Raw genomic sequence first — 15,694 nt, forward strand, 5'->3', positions numbered from 1 at the left:
TTCTGTCTGGTTGGCAAGCCCGGTCGGCATCCTGTCGTTAGTTCTCCCGGGCGCGGCGCCGGGAGTGGGGGGATGCTCTTGCGGAGGACTTGGCGCCGCGAGCTCGGGAAAGGGGTGCGAGGTGTCCCCTCGCGGGGGTATGGCAACGCCCCAACAATCGGCGCTCGACACTGTCCGGACCTGCCCACGCGGGCACCTATCGCGTTCATAGGATCCCCGGGTCCCGGGTCTCGGGCCATTCCCCGGCGCCCGCCTCGGTGGCCCCAACCTGCTCCGACGCCTCTCTGTTCGATGTGGCCCGCCCCCCGCCTCGTACTAACCTAAAGCCGGGCATCCTCCCGCGTCCGGGCCCCGGGCGCGAGCGTGCGTTTGTCCGCTCCCATGTGTTTGGGCGAGGGGCGCGCTTGCGCGGTCGGTCCGTCTGCCCCGTCTCCGGGCGTTGATTGGTTGCCCCCACCGGGGTGGGAGTGTCCGCCGGGAGGAAGGTGCGACCGACCCTCTCTCATGTCTGCCTGGGCTTTTTCCCGCTCGCCGCCATTTGCCCGTCTCGTTGGCCCACCGGCGGGTTACACTGCCGGGAGTGGGGTGCAGGGGCTGTGGGCCAATTTTCCGGAGTCTTCTCGACCGTGCCTGCCCCGAGGGACCCCAGCCGCGGTCGCCATCCTCGAAGAGGGAGCCCGGAGCCTGGTGGCGACATGCTGGGTGTGTTCCCGCTGGCTCTCCCTGGTCGCCCCCCCCCCGCCCCGCCCTCCGGCCGCGGGGCTTGTCTAGCTCCCTGCCTTTGGTTGGGCGCGGTCGGCGTGGGCCGCTTGCGCAACGGCCTCTCAGCTTCCGTGCCGCGGGTGGGTGAGTCTGCCGGGTGGCCCTCGGGCGCCCGCTAGTCCGGAACCATGCGACCCAAGGTGCTGTGGTGCCTTATGGATGGTGTTGCGCCAGAGCATCCTGGTCCCTCGCTCGGTCGAGCCCCCCCCCCCCCCCCTCGACCCGCCGACGCATGCTTGGGCCAATGTTCCCGGTTTTCTGCCAGGTCTACAGGGGCGGGGGCGGGGCGAGGAGGGGACGGAGCCGTTGCATCACCGTTGTGCAGGCACGGCCCCCCGTTTCCCTTTCCCACCCCGAGGGTTCCGCCGCGCTTGCCCCCCCCCCCGGGGTGTGTGTGTCTGTGTGTGTGTGTGTGCGGGGCTGGGCGCCTGCATGCCGGGGAGAATATGACACCCCAGCGTGGAGGCGTCGAGGGGCCGGCGCCTGGGCGCGGGGAGGGGCGGCGGTAAACTGGTCTTCGGGCCAGGCTGCTGCACGCGTGTGCGTCTGTAGCGAGTGCCAGGGCACTGGCGGGGCATTTGCCTGTCTGCCGGCGTGGGCGCCCGGGCGCCGTGCGACCACATGGCACGGGGACCCTAGGGCCTTTTGAGGTTTCCGCCGGCCACCGGCGCCTTCCCTGGCACGGTCGGAGAGCCGGCCAGCCGTCGGCGGTCGTGCTTGCAGGCTGCCGGGTGCATGTCCGCTGCTTTCGCCGGGCGCCCGTAACCCCCCTCTTTTGGCCGGGGGGCCGGGGGGCGGGGCAAAGGGGCACATTAGGTCCTGGTGGCCCGGAGCGCCGGGTGTGTCCCTCCCCCTCGCCCCTCACCCCGACGGAGAAACCTCAACCTCTACGACGGCCCTCCTCGCGGCCGCATGCGCATGGGAGGGGGGGGGGGGGCAGACCTGCCGACACACCGGGTCCTGTGCGGACGGGTCCCTGCGCGGGGCGAGGCCGAGGGCGGGCCTCGGCTCTCGGGGCCGAGAACTATGTACCCCTGCGTCTCGGCAACCCTGCCTCGGTCTGTGCCTCTGTCGCTTTGTCGGTCCCGCGTTGTCGCTTCTTTGCGCATTGTCCGGGCGCTGGTGGCCTTACGCAAGAAGGCCGGCCCTTGGCGTTGGGCCCCCGCCTCGTGGGTTGTCCCTGTTTTCGGCGTTTCGACGACGCTGGGCGAACATGGCCGAAAGCTCGAGCGGCCGAAGGGTCCCCCCCCGGCTGGGGGGCTGTTGCTGGTCAGGGAGCCGGGGGGGGGGGATGCGACCCCGGTGCTCGGACGCCCGACGGCGACGTGCCCTGCCCGCCTGTTGTCGTCCTCGCCGGAGGGGGGGGGGGGCGGGGGACTGGGGCGTTTGTCTTGCGGCGCGTGCCTTCCGCGGCCGGAGCGGGGGGCATCATGTGGCGTGTCAAGGTGGGTCGGGCAGCACGGCTTGCGTGTGTAGGGTCCATATGGTGAGTGTGTCGGCGCGTGCCTCGGTCGCGGGGGGGGGGGCCGCTGCGGAGACAGGCATACATGTGTGTACATGTGTGTGTGTGTGGGAGGGGGTGCCTGGGGCTGATGCCCCCGGGCCACGGGCATGTGTCGGCCGGGTGGCCCCGCGGCCGGGGGAGAGAGTGTGCGCGGGTCTCCGGTGTCTGGGTATATAAAGAGGTGCCCCCCCGGTCCCCTTGATGAAGGATCTGCCCCAGCAGTTGAAGGTCCTCGTTTTTGCAGAAACTCTCCAACTTCTTGACTAATCGCCACCATGGGTAAGGAGAAGCTCCACGTTAACATCGTCGTTGTCGGTCACGTCGACTCCGGCAAGTCCACCACCACCGGTCACCTCATCTACAAGCTCGGTGGTATCGACCAGCGCACCATCGAGAAGGTCCGTGCCCTCCCCCCTCCCTCTCTCTTTCTTTCGCGCTCTCCCCGCCTCCCCCCCCCCCCCCGAATGTCCCCCCCCCCCAAATCTATTCCCCCTTCCTCCTCTCCTCCCTCCCCCACGATGAACGGATGGCTGACTCGCTTTCTCCCTTTCTCTCCCCCTCCCCCACAGTTCGAGAAGGACGCCAACGATATCGGTAAGGGTTCCTTCAAGTACGCTTGGGTCCTCGACAAGCTCAAGTCCGAGCGCGAGCGTGGTATCACCATCGATATCGCCCTCTGGAAGTTCGAGACCTCCAAGTACTACGTCACTGTCATTGATGCCCCGGGTCACCGTGATTTCATCAAGAACATGATTACCGGTACCTCCCAGGCCGATTGCGCCATCCTCATCATTCCCGCCGGTACTGGTGAGTTCGAGGCTGCCGTCTCCAAGGACGGTCAGGCCCGCGAGCACGCTCTCCTCTGCTACACCCTCGGTGTCCGTCAGATGATCGTCGCCGTCAACAAGATGGACTCTTGCCAGTACTCCGAGGCCCGCTTCACTGAGATCAAGGAGGACGTCGCCAACTTCATCAAGCGTGTCGGCTACAAGCCCGAGTCTGTTGCCTTCATCCCCATCACTGGTTTCCATGGTGACAACATGATCGAGCCCACCACCAACATGTCCTGGTGGAAGGGCTTCGAGATCACTCGTGGCTCCGCCAAGCTGACTGGTCTCACCCTCCTCGATGCCCTCAACCACATCGAGCCCCCCTCTCGCCCCACCGACAAGCCCCTGCGCCTGCCCCTTCAGGATGTCTACCGCATTGGTGGTATCGGTACCGTCCCCGTTGGCCGTGTTGAGACTGGTGTCCTCAAGCCCAACATGACCGTCACCTTCGCCCCCTCCGGTGTGACCACTGAGGTCAAGTCCGTCGAGATGCACCACGAGCAGCTCCCCGAGGCCATCCCCGGTGACAACGTCGGCTTCAACGTCAAGAACGTCTCCGTCAAGGACATCAAGCGTGGCTACGTCTGCTCTGATGCCAAGAACAAGCCCGCCCTCGAGACCAACACCTTCCGCGCTCAGGTCATCGTCATGAACCACCCCGGCCAGATCACCCAGGGCTACACCCCTGTTGTTGACTGCCACACCGCTCACATTGCCTGCAAGTTCGAGGTCCTCGAGCAGCTGCTCGACCGCCGCTCGGGTAAGGCCCTTGAGGAGAACCCCAAGTTCATCAAGTCCGGCCAGGCTGCCATCGTCAAGATGAAGCCCTCCAAGCCCATGTGCGTTGAGTCCTTCACCGAGTTCCCCCCCCTCGGCCGCTTCGCCGTCCGTGATATGCGCCAGACCGTTGCCGTCGGTGTCATCAAGGACGTCGAGTTCAAGGAGGCTGCTGCTCCCCGTGGTGCCGGCCGCAAGAAGTAAGCGACCAATGTCGTGCTCTCTGCTCCTTTCGATTCCCGGGCCCTTCTCCTCCTCGCCCCTCGCGGGTGTTGGTCAGGGGGGGTCCCCCAGGGGTCGGTCGGGGGGAGAGTGCCCACACTGGTGGCCCACTTCTGTGGCATGAATCTTGCCGCGCTGTGTGAAGCCCTCTGTGAGCCTTCCCTTGTGTCTGTGTTTGTCGCTCGCTGCCCTTTCTCCCCCGGGGTTGCGCGCCCAGCACATGTGTGCCCGGAAGTGAGAGAAAGCCCCGCCCCCCACTCGCTGGACCGGGAACTTCTCTCTCTCTCTCTCTTGTTTTGGTGTCCGCGCCAGGAAGAGAGTGACACCCCCCGCGCATGTGGCTCCCCTCTGAGTCCGGCCCTGTGTGTGTGTCTTTCTGCACATATGTGCGCGCGCGGCCCCCTGGGCTTCGTGCTTCGAAGAATATACAAGCTCCCAAAATATCCCGCCTTCTCTTGTGTCTCTTCTCTTCTCGGCCTTTCTTTCTTTTTCCATGGGGTGTGAAGTGCGCCGGGGGGCTCGGGGCTCGGGGCCGGCTGCTGCGCGCGCTTGCTTCTTCCCTCTTTCGGTCGGTCCCTTTTTGTGGGGGTGCTCGCGTGCTGACACAGTCCAAAGTGTGGGGGCGCACTGTGTGCGGTGCGGTTACTTCACGGAACCCCGCGTTATTCGCTTTCTCGCCCGCGTTGTGGTGTGCTCCGGGGGCAGGGGTGCAGGGGGGGGGGGGACCACGTCCCATGATGTGTCTGCATCTGTGTGCCGCCCGTGTCTTGCTCTCCCTGCCTGGGCCCGGTCGTGTTGTGTTGTTCTCCGGTTGTCCGCCTCTCCCCCTCTCTTCCTGTCTCTGGCATCGGTTCGTCCTCCATTCGTCGTGCGGGCTTGGCGGCGGCCTTTCGCCAGCCGGCTCGGGAGGGGGAGTATCTTCGGGTCGCTTGCGCATGGGGCTTGCATTGCGTGTCCCAGGCGCGTCCTCGCCCTCCGGCGGTCGCCGGCCTTTGCCATGTGGTCCCCGGTGATCTGATCCTTCATGCGTGCAGCCCGTCCCCCATCACCTCCTTCGCCCTCTCCCCGCGTTGTGGCCCCTTGCTCGCGCCTGGTCGTCTCCCCAGCCTCTCCCACAGGCGGGAGCTTCCCCCCCCCCCCTGTACCGGTCAGTCATGACGCTCGATCGGCTGGAGGGAGGGGCAGGCGGCTCTCTCACCGAATGATAAGCCAAGGGGCCGGGTCTCGTTTCGTGCAAATACACAGCCAGCCCCGCTCTGGATGTTCCCGGGTGTAGAGTGCCTTTTTGTCCCCCCCCCCCCCCCCTTCTCGCCACCCGCCATCTCGCTGCTCCTCTCTGCTGACCCCCCCGCGGTGTTCTGACCGTTCTGCCACATACACTTCCCGGCTCTCCTGCCATCACATCCCATTGCTCGGGCTTGCCAGTGCCATCTCACCGGTGCGCTCGCCGCTTTGCATCTGCGCGGGTGGCGTTTCACCGAGAGGGGGCATGCCGAGCGGCCCGCTCCTGCCCACTCCTCCTCCCCTGTGGCCCCCACAGACGCGCCTCGGCGGAGCACCACTTCTATTTTCCGGCACATGATGGTTCCCATGCACCTGAGCGTGTGCATTCACAAGAGAGATGGGGTGCCATCCCCCCTCAGTGGTGCAGGCAGGGCTCCTACTCCTGGGCAGACCGCTTGGGATCTGCCAGGGTCAGAATGTTGACCGAAACCTCGGGATTGCTGGTGCTGAGCAGGGTGAGAGGGGGAAAGGGGGGGGGGGGGAGAGCAGAAAGGTGGGGAAGAAGGCGGCCGGAGAAGGTGCATATCCGGGCCATGGCGTGCGCCGCCATCCCCGCCGAAGCATCAGGTCAGTACTCCTGCCCGCCCTGGTGGCGATGTGTGCCCCCCCGACTGGGGGAAGAAAATGGCTGGAGGAGGGAAAACAAGCCCCCAAGGAGAAACGCACTCAACACCCACATCCAGCGGGCTGATGACGAACACCTGCTTCTTGATCTCGGCCGTTCCATCCACCAGGGCACGACGACTGCGCCGGCGGTTGGACTCATCCATGCCGACGTCAAACTCGTCCAGGCAGCGTAGCGGCCCGGAAATCGACCCCCACAGTGCCAGCAGCAGGCACAGGGTGGCCAATGACCGCTCGCCGCCCGAAAGCTGTGTCGTCTTTTTGTGCGCCACTGTCTGGCTGCCCGGGGGCAGGGGGCCTCCGGCAGCCGTGGCTCCCTCGGCCGGCAGGAGCTCGATGTCCAACTGCCGGTCCTCGTGGTTGAAGTTCAGGTGCCCGGGCAGGGAAAAGCACTTTCGCAGGATGTCCTTGAACTTGCCGCGCATGACAATCGAGAATTGCTCCTTAAACAGCTCGGCCCGATCGGTCTGCAGCTGGATGATCTCGGCGAGCATCTGCATATGATGGGGACAACCCGGGTGGGGTGGGGTGGGGGGGGGGGGGGAACCACGGTCAGTACCTCACTTGTTGAGATGCGCATACATGTGGGCATCTCTCTCGCCCCCCTCCGTCGTTGACGGCCATGTCGGCGCACCGGGTACAGCCGCTCAAGGCGCTCAATCTGAAACTCGCCCGACTGGTGAGACTCGCTCATCAGGGCGATTTCTTGACGCAAGCGCTCCGCATCCTCCGCATTGGCCGTGCTTCGTCCAAGACCGCGGGGGAGGGCGGCGGGAGGGGGGGGGGGGGACAAACGCGCAGGGGTGGAGGTAAGTGACACACACACACAGAAGCACAGGAAATACATGCTCACAGACACGCGTGTGCTGGGCGTGGGCGCCAATCAGAGAGGGAGAGAGAGAAGAAAAAAGAAGAGAGGACAGAGGCTCTGGCCATGAGAAGGACACAAGCCCGTGCTTACCATCGGAGTTCCTCGATTTCATGCTCCAGGTTCTCCACATCCTGCTGGTAGGATTGCTGCGACCGGCTCAGCAGCAGGCGCTCCTCGGCCTGCTGATCGATCGCCGATTGGCCGCCCTGGCCGTCGCCGTGTTGGCTGCCGGAGTCCGAGTGTGGCATTTCCCGGAAGAGGTCCGCGATCGCCTGGCCCAGGGTGCCAAGCTCCTGCTGCAAGTCGCCCAGCTGCTGGGTGAGGGTTTGCCTGTCATGCTCTTCGCGCTCAATCTGCTCGGCCAATTGGGTCCGGGCCGCAGCCAACTCGAGCTCCTTGGCACGAAGTACGCGCTACATCCATGGGCCAGACAGTTAGACATCGGGCCAGCTGAGCAGGTGCCACAGGACAAGCCCAACTAAGGGGGGCACAAAATGAGGGAGACAAAGACAGGAGGGGAAAGAAGCGAAGCCCAGGCACCTGGTTCTCCTGCTGCTGCTCCTGCAGCCGGTGAGCTTGCTCATCGATATCGCGCAGCTTGGCCCGAGCCTGAGCAAGGGCCGCCTCGTGGCGCCCCGTGTCCTCGACCAAGAGGCGAAGCCGCGCTTCCTGTCGCTCAACCGCGTCGCGCGCCGCTTCCAGGTCTTGCTGCTGCTGTGTGGCCTGACTGGCCACATCGGCCGGCGACAGCTGGCTGGCCGCCTGAAGGCGCTGACGCAGGTGCGTTTCCTCGCGCAGTAGGCGCTCCTTCCGCAGATAGTGCTCATTGAGTTCGGCATGTGTCGAGCGCAGGGTCCGCTCAGCCTCGTCTACCTGGGCGCGCAGCGACTCGAAGGTACTCTGTTCCGTGCGAATGTGCTCCTGCTCTTGGGCCAAGGCCCGGCTATTGGTCCTGAGTGGGGAGGGAAGACGCCGGGCGGTTAGCCGACATGCGGTCATGTGAATGGCCGTGAAATGCTACCTTCGCCAATGGGCCTCCGAGGGAAGGGAAAGGCCACCTGCAGAAGTCCCCCCCCCCCCCCCCCCCCCCCCCCCCCCCCCCCCCCCCCCCCCCCCCCCCCCCCCCCCCCCCCCCCCCCCCCGCCCCCCTCAGACACACGAAAACAGGCACCGTAGGCCGGCGAGAGGATCAGGGGCCCGAGGACGCACTCGATTTGCTCCGCCGCATCGGCGGCCGCATTGGGCCCCTGCGAGGCCGGATCATCGGAGGGCAGGAAATTCTGGAAGCGAATACGCTCAGCATGCTGGAAGAGCACACCTCCGGAACGCGTGGCATCATAGCGCTCGCCCTGCATGGTGAACCCGGCCAAGCCATGCTGGCGCCCATGCGCCTCGATGTATGCCTTGCACTGGTCCCCATCGGCGATGAAGACACACCGGTCCAGCTTGGCAATGTCCACCAGATAGTTGAACACCGCATTGTGGGTGACCTCAATGAAGTCCAGCGGCGAGGGGAAGTCCGCCAGCGGCGAGGCCACCGGATACCGGCGATCGGTCGGCCCGCCAAAGTACACCGCCTGGCCGCGGTATTGCCTTTCGGCAATCAGCCGACTGAGCTCCGGCAGGCGCTGCGGATTGGTGGTGATGATGTGCGTCATCTGCCGGCCGATGAGCCGGTCCAACGCCGGATACCAGCGCCGGTCTTTGATGCGTACATACAGCCCAATCGGCCCGAGGGTGTCCTCCGGCAGGCGCAGCGTACGGAACATCGGGTGATAGAAGGCCCCCTTCTCGGCAAGGCTCAATTGGCCGCCCTGTGACGCGGCGCTTGCCTGCGAGGCGACCATCCGTTGCAGCTGCTCCACCACCCGGGTCAATGTCTCGACCATGGACCGATGGCGGGCCATCTTGTCCGAGGACACCTGGAAGTCTGCCGTCAGATCGTTCTTCCGCGTGGACAGCTCCTTGTAGTGGGTGTCCACCTTCAGCATGGGGCGGAGCAGGCAGCATGTCCGAGGGCATCGGCGAGCCGAAGGGCAGGGAGGGGGGCCGTATTTTCCCTGGTCAGCAAGGGGGAACACATCCACAGACAGATGCGTGTCCTCATGGATGCCAGCGCTCGGGCGGGGCGGAGGAGATGCGTACCTCATTGAATTGGGCTTGGGCCAGCTGCAGGCGTTCTGTGCAGCTTTCCAGTTCCTGGCGAAGCTGCTCCACATCGGCCTGGCTGCTGGATGTGTGCAGATCGGTCGCACGTTGGAGATGGCCCAGGCGCCGGGCCTGCTCGTCAAGTTCGCCGCGAGCCCGTGTCAGAGATGACTGGGCGCTGGACAGGGTCGATTCGGCGCTGGCAATCTCGTCGCGCGCCAGGATCTTCTCCGTACGCAGCCGCTCCAGGCGCTGGGCAACGCCGCCGCCGCCGCCGCCGTCGCCGCCGTCGCCGCCGCCGCCGGCGTCGGTCTCCGACCGGAGGGCCTCAGTGTCCCGGAGGAGGGCCTCAATTCGAGAGGTGAGCTCATCGCGCAGGGACGACCCCTGTACCCTATCCAGGAAGTACCTCAGCTCCATTTCCCGCTGGCTGAGGATCTTCAAACAGCGAGGCCATGTCAAAAAGAGGAATGCACAACAGGGCCAAAGGGGGGCGGCCAGCCCGTCAGGAGGGGAGGCAACTAATGCATGCGTCTGTCTGTGTGCATTTGGGCACGCAAGGCCGACGTACATTCCGCCGTTGCAGCTTGCCGACAATCTGCACCTGGTACCGGGCCATTTCCAACTGGTGACGTAGCTCGCCGATGCGCTCGAGCGCTTGGAAAACCCGGCGCTTCTCATCGAGATGACGCTTGAACGATCCAGCCCGGTCCTTGGCGTTGACGATGTTTTGGGACAGTTTCTCGGCATTCTGTCGGGATTCCGCGATCAGACGCTTGGTCTGATCAAGCATGGCTCCGGACATGACCATCTACAGGGGGGGGAGGAGGGAGGGGGACGCAGAAAGCCGGTCAGAGACAGGCGGGCACCCTCGAGGCAAATGGAATCCCCCCTGGTCCGAGCACAAGCGCACCGAGTACTTCTCGCTGGCAGAAGAGGACACGAGAAAGCGCTTGGCCTCGTCCTGATTCAGGACGGCCATGCGATTGGACGTCTGATAATTGAAGAAGTCCACAATCCGATGAATGGCCTCGGTCTTGACATTCGTCACTGCCCGAACCCCGGGGAAAGGAGTGTCAGCCAAGGGGCTGGCATGGCGGGGCATGGGCAGGCCGATGTTACGGGATCCGCATGGGCGCGCATGCACGTACGGGAAAAGTACTGCAGAGCACCGGGACCCTGTCGGGTCTGCCGGTAGAGCTTGTATTGGCTGGTGGCGCCGGTCTTGCCCGAGGCTGCTCGGCGAAGGATTCGCTGGATGACAATGATCGGCCCATGGACATCAGGCTCGAAGGCCAGCGGGCCGATGTTGTGGATGGCCACCATGAGATTGGCCGACCTGGGGCGATGGTCAGGACAGTGAGCCAGGGGAGGGGGGGGGGAGGGGGAACGGGGGGCATATGTCGGAGTGCAGTGGCATGTGTATGGCGAGAGAAGGGTGGCGACGGGGCGGGTGGTTGGAGGGAGGCAGCGCACTCGAAGCCATTCTTGATGAGACCCTGGAGGGAGTCCGCGCGGCCGGTCACGGTGGCGCGTTCACCGAGAACCGTGATGATGGCCGACAGAATGGAGCTCTTTCCACCTGAAGTGGATGGGCCGAAAGGAGTGCCGAAAAAGGGAAGAGTGAGGAGGATGCGGCCAAATAGGGGGGGGGGGGAGGAGGGCGAGAGGGGAGGAAAGGCACGCACTGCCGTTGCGCCCGGTGATGAAGTTGAGAGATGGTCCAAAGTTGGCGTGGATGAGGTCGTGCCCAAGGAAGCTCTCAATACGCATGGCCATGACCATGCCTGGCTTCCATTTGGCCTGAGGCGGAAGGGTGCCTGTTAGTGTGCGATGTCGGCATTGGTGCCCCTGTGCGGCATTCAAGCATGAGCCGGATGCATGCCGAGTTTTGGGGCGCTTGGGCGGGAGAGGGGAGGGCCAGACGCACTCGCTCCTGCTGTGGGGAAGCCTGAAGCTTCTCGGTCTGTCCCAAGAGGGCGGGGGGGCGGAGGGGAGTAGCAGTTGTCAGAGAGAGAGAGATTCGCTTGCTTCGGAACAAGTAGGAGCACGGGAAAAAAAAAAGGTCACCCGAGTTGTCGGGATACGGACCACATCTTTGAGGAAGTCATCGACGATCTGGTCGCGAGACCGCTGAGGCGAGAAAAACCCATGGTAAGTGGCCTGGTAGGATGTCAAAGGCAAGCAAGTGGCCTGGGAGCCCCCTGTGTGCGCGGAACACACATCCGGGAGGGCATACCTTTGGAAGGGGGGGTCGGAGAGACATGCGTGGCAGGGCGGGGAGGAGATGATCTCACACCACACACACACGCACGCACACACACGCACACACACACACACACACACACACACACACACTTGCACAGGGACGTGAGGTCCACGACTCAAGGGGGTGGTGTCCGGCCGAAGGGGAAACCCAGGGGAGGCACAGACGCGGGAGGAGTATGGCCACGCGATGCAAGGAACAAAAAATAGAGGCTAATGAGGCAATAGGCGGATATCGTGCGCGAAAGACGAGGGCAGGTGCTGGTCACCCCTTTCAGGCGGGAGGGGGAGATCCCCCCCTCCCCAAGCAGAACGGTCGCCCTTGGCCTGGCCGCACCACACCAGGTGGGCACCATGCCGGGAAAGCAACGGCTCGGCGGCACACGGGCCCCTCCCCCCGAACCGGGACAATGCGCCGGCAGCGATCGTGTTTTCTTCCCGGACCCGGAGCCGTGGGCAGGAGCACCTGCCAATGAATGGTCTCCCTCCAGGCCGTCGACATCTCCTCACCGACGGCACCCATTGGGGCTGGCTTCCCGAGACTGGCCGACGCCGATTCCACTTGGGGGGGGGGGGGGGGAGGGGCTTGCGTGCCAGCAAGCCTGCCAGGTTGGCAGGGGGTCCTATTGCTGGCAAAAAGGCCCCCCCCGCCCGCCAGGGCGTGCATCAGGCTGGCATTGGTGTGCGGCTCCGGACTCCGAGTAGTCTGGCCCAGAGGCCTGGGCCGCACAATCGGCCGGACGGACGCGCATCCCTCGGCCACTCTTCGCTAGCCGCCCCAGTCCGGCTGGCGGCCTGCCGCATTTCACCAACTCGGCCCCTTTGCCTACGTCAGGCTCTTCCTTTCCCTGCCCCCTCCTGCCCCCTCCTGCCCCCTCGATCCCCCCTCCTGCCCCGTCGGTCCTCCCCCCGGCCTGGCCTGTCGGTCTCTTGCTCCTCGGTCGCCTGTGCGATGCGCCGGCCATCCTTCTGCCGAGCCTCGCTGCCCGGCCTGGCCCTCGTCGGCTGGCTTGTGCTGGTGCTTGTGGGCCTTGTGACGGCCGATGCCCCCTCGGGCGTGGACTTCCGCGCGGCCGCCTCGTCATCCACCTTTCGCGAGCAGCTCGTCATCTCCCCCACGGCCGATGGTCTGCATACCTTCCTCCGGGCGGAGTTCCTGATCTCCTCGCCAGCCGACCTGGCCCATGCCGACGCGCCGAATCCGCGCCAGCACTACCGCAGCGATGTCTACCCCGCGGCTGTGCGGCAAATTTTCCACCTCAATCCCCACTTGGAAGCTGCGGCGCTCACTTTTTCACAGGGGCAATTCATGCTGTCAGAATGGGGCGCCCTCGATCTCGGCCATGGTGCCGCCGGGCAGGCTGCCCAGCGGGCCGCCTCTCCCGCGCGCCGGCTTCTCCTCCAGTCCCAGGAGCTGGTCCCCACGGGCTCGCGCCTGGTTGGTCTCTTCCGGCCTTCGGCCACAAGCACCCCCGCCGACATCGGCACTGCCAGCATGGATGCTCACCTGGATGCCAGCTGGTCTGGCCTGACCAACATCCTGGGCGGGCTTTTTTGCGTGTCCTCACACGACATGACCTCCGAGCGGGTGGTGGACTCGGTGTTCGAGGCCGGTGAATCCCCCGGCCCGACCGCCTGGCTGTTGTCCCGGTCGAGCATGCTCCCGCGCGAGTCCTCCTGCACGGAGAACCTCTCGGCCCTGCGCCGGTGGGTTTTGCCATGTGCCGTGTCCGGGGAGATGCCCCTCGGGCCTGGTGCCGCCGGGCTGGGCGACCGTGGGGTTGCCTCCGGCGGGGGCCTCGCCGGCATTCTCCTCTCCAGCCCCCATGGTATTTTCTCGGCCCCCTGGCACTCGCTGTCGCTCTTCCTCAGCCGAACTGAGGGCATTCGCGTGGCCGTGGACCTGGTGGTTCCGAATTCCCGGTATGTTGGCGCCCCCTTCAAGCGGCCTTGCGCCTGCCCCCTCCCTCGCTCGCCCCCTCCCTTCCCATCTGCACCCCCCCTTCCTCGTGCTCCTCTGACTGTGGCTCGCTATTCATTGCCGGCGCAATCCGCCGGGTCTCCCCGACGGCCTATGGTGGCTCCCCAGTGCTCGGACCATCAAGCAGGCCTGGGGCATCGGCATGCAAGTGGCCAATGTCCCCCCGGTGGCCGTATCCCATGTCAGCCTCTGCCCGGTGGCCAGCAGCTCGCGTGTCTTGATCTTCCCCGGCCTCGCCACCACGAAGGTGGCCGCCACGGCCACAGCCGCCATGGCGGTGCCCGGCCCGACACTCCGGGAGATCACCACCGCCGAAGACCTGGCCGCCATGCTGGACGCTCGCCTGGGGCCGGCCGAGGAAGACACCTCGGTCGAGGCCGTTCCCCTGCATGGCGACGCGGCCGGGCGCCTGCCGATCTTGGTGGAGAGGTCCCTCACATCGGACCTCAGTGACCAGGGGTCGGGCTTGCTGGTGACCCGGATTCTCTTCCGCCTTCCGGCCAGCGATGGGCCTGACGCGCCCAGCATCTGCCATGTTCGTCTGGATGATGTGCTCCCCTGGTTTTTGGTTCCCTTCCTCCACACGCTGCGACACTCCATGGTGTCCACCGGCACCAGCGGCAGTGCCTCCGGCGCTGGCGATGCTGCTTTGGCATCCTCTCGGCCGGACTTTCGCCTGGAAGGGTTGGCCTTCGCGCCGGCCGTGCCCGAGCACTCGCCGGCCCAGCTGCGCATCGACTTCACGCTGGCCGCCGGCGCGGGGCCTGGCCCCCACGAGGGCGAGGTGCTCTTTGAGATGCGCGTGCGCAAGCGCTTCATCCACATTGACCTGCACCCGCCCGATGCCAACCGCGGCTTTGAGATCTTCCCGAGCGAGGTGCAGGTGGAGTGTCAGCTTCCGGCCGGTCACGACGCGCGGCTCATCCCCACCGGCCTGGCCTGGCCGGCAGACGGGGCCGCGTCTCCTGCCATGGCCTCTTCCACGCCCTCCGGATCGGTGGCCCTGCGGTACCGGGCCTTCACCCGGCCGCTGCTGGTGTACCTCCCTCTGCCGGACTTCAGCATGCCCTTCAATGTGATCGCCGGGACATCCACCGTGATTGCCCTCTTCTTCGGCTACATGTTCAATCACCTGGTCCGAGCGGTGGTGGTGAAGCCTGCTCGCTCGGCTGGCTTGAAGGCTCGGTTGGGGGGGCTCCTCCGTCGCCGCCCAGCGCCGCCGGCCGCCTCTTAGCCCCCCCCCCCCTCCCCCCCAATGCGGCGACACCCCACCGCCCAAAATACACAGCCGGTTTCCTGTCATCTTGCCCTTGTCCTTTTGTGGTTCCCCTCTGTCCGTTCCCCCTCGAGGGGGCGGGGGGGGCAGGGGGGGGCGGGAGCGGCGACACAGACGAGACCGTTGAGAAAGGGCACTCCTTCCGGCGCAGCCCACAAGCCCACAAAATCGCGGAGCTTCCCCCTCGATGGCAACTGCCAATGGTCATGGGCATCTAGTCGAATCGTGTCCATCGCCCCGCCGCGGAGCCCAGAGGGAGAGGAGTCCTACCGGCGGGGGGCCCCGCGACAAGAGACCGGTGCGGAAGATTGGCTTCGGGTGTGGTTTTTCTCTGCCTGTGCGCCGAGCCCTCGCCTCGCAGTTGTCCCGCGGCCCGGTGCCGGCGCAGCCGTCGCGGGGCGCCGAGGAGCGCATGGGGGGGGGGGGGGGACATGCTGGCTGCCAGGGGCTGGCATACAGGTGAATCCTTTTTGCCGGAGCTCTCCACACTTTTAGCGTCCATTCCCGGCATGCAGTTCCCTCCTCTCCCTCGCCCCTCGCCCCTCGCCCCTCGCCCCTCCCTCGACGCACCACTGCATGCAGACGACGCTTTGTTTGTGCCTTCGCTGGCGGTGATATCCCTCCCCCGCCCCTTGGTCGGCTCCGTCCCGCGCATCGCCACCTGCTCTTCTCCCATTAAGCCAGAGCCGCCACTCCGTGCGCGTCTGCTCGTCGCGCCGGGCCCCGTAGAATCCACCCTCAGCGGCCATGAGCAACCTCGTATACCCGGTTCATGATGAGGTTCGTTTTCCTTCCGGCCCCGGTCTCGCTCCGTCGGCCTCCGCCTCGCTGGCCCTCGCCGCCTTCAACCTTCTTGCATCCCCTTCGCCCTGGCCCAGCTTGTGACCTCTAATCCCCCCCTCCCCGCCCTGTCTCTTGTCCTCTGCCAATCCATCCGTCTACGGCCGGAATGTCCAGCTTTCGCCGCCGACCGCGGTGGAAAGCTCCATCATCTGCAATCTCCTGTCTCCGGACGAGTCGTGCCTGGTTGTCTTGCGCAGTTCTCTGCTCCAGGTGTTCCGTGTTTTGGATCGGGTGCGTACTTCCCCGGCCAGGAGCTCGCACACCCGCGCCACCGCCCCGGCTCCTGCCGTGCGCCCTTCATGCGTCC

At 65.7% G+C, this 15,694-nt stretch overlaps 4 protein-coding genes across 4 annotated transcripts in view; 3 read left to right on the forward strand and 1 right to left on the reverse strand.

The window, feature by feature from the left end:
* Positions 1-2,487: 2,487 nt before the first annotated feature.
* On the forward strand, positions 2,488-4,515 carry H696_02364 (elongation factor 1-alpha). Its single transcript, XM_009496265.1, has 2 exons — positions 2,488-2,664; positions 2,836-4,515. The coding sequence occupies exons 1-2, from the start codon at positions 2,542-2,544 to the stop codon at positions 4,075-4,077; spliced, it is 1,365 nt and encodes a 454-aa protein (XP_009494540.1). The 5' UTR covers positions 2,488-2,541; the 3' UTR covers positions 4,078-4,515.
* A 1,127-nt stretch (positions 4,516-5,642) lies between these two features.
* H696_02365 (hypothetical protein) lies at positions 5,643-11,364 on the reverse strand. Its single transcript, XM_009496266.1, has 15 exons — positions 11,262-11,364; positions 11,114-11,155; positions 10,953-10,988; positions 10,711-10,825; positions 10,499-10,604; positions 10,174-10,361; positions 9,936-10,072; positions 9,594-9,833; positions 9,020-9,460; positions 8,084-8,856; positions 7,415-7,826; positions 6,965-7,287; positions 6,638-6,746; positions 6,046-6,497; positions 5,643-5,825 (listed from the first exon to the last, which is right to left on the reverse strand). The coding sequence occupies exons 1-15, from the start codon at positions 11,286-11,288 to the stop codon at positions 5,756-5,758; spliced, it is 3,471 nt and encodes a 1,156-aa protein (XP_009494541.1). The 5' UTR covers positions 11,289-11,364; the 3' UTR covers positions 5,643-5,755.
* Positions 11,365-12,061: 697 nt separating this feature from the next.
* H696_02366 (hypothetical protein) lies at positions 12,062-14,567 on the forward strand. The gene is made up of 2 exons (XM_009496267.1): positions 12,062-13,210; positions 13,377-14,567. The coding sequence occupies exons 1-2, from the start codon at positions 12,240-12,242 to the stop codon at positions 14,500-14,502; spliced, it is 2,097 nt and encodes a 698-aa protein (XP_009494542.1). The 5' UTR covers positions 12,062-12,239; the 3' UTR covers positions 14,503-14,567.
* A 513-nt stretch (positions 14,568-15,080) lies between these two features.
* The window catches only part of H696_02367 (hypothetical protein), an 8,160-nt gene continuing 7,546 nt past the window's right edge, over positions 15,081-15,694 (forward strand). Inside the window, exons 1-2 of the mRNA XM_009496268.1 lie at positions 15,081-15,324; positions 15,502-15,618. Coding sequence (XP_009494543.1) covers positions 15,292-15,324; positions 15,502-15,618 — 150 coding nt within the window. The 5' untranslated portion in view covers positions 15,081-15,291. The remainder of the gene's footprint in view (positions 15,325-15,501; positions 15,619-15,694) is intronic.

This window comes from Fonticula alba (genome assembly GCF_000388065.1).
Source record: "Fonticula alba strain ATCC 38817 unplaced genomic scaffold supercont2.3, whole genome shotgun sequence".
NCBI classification, from domain to species: Eukaryota; order Rotosphaerida; family Fonticulaceae; genus Fonticula; species Fonticula alba.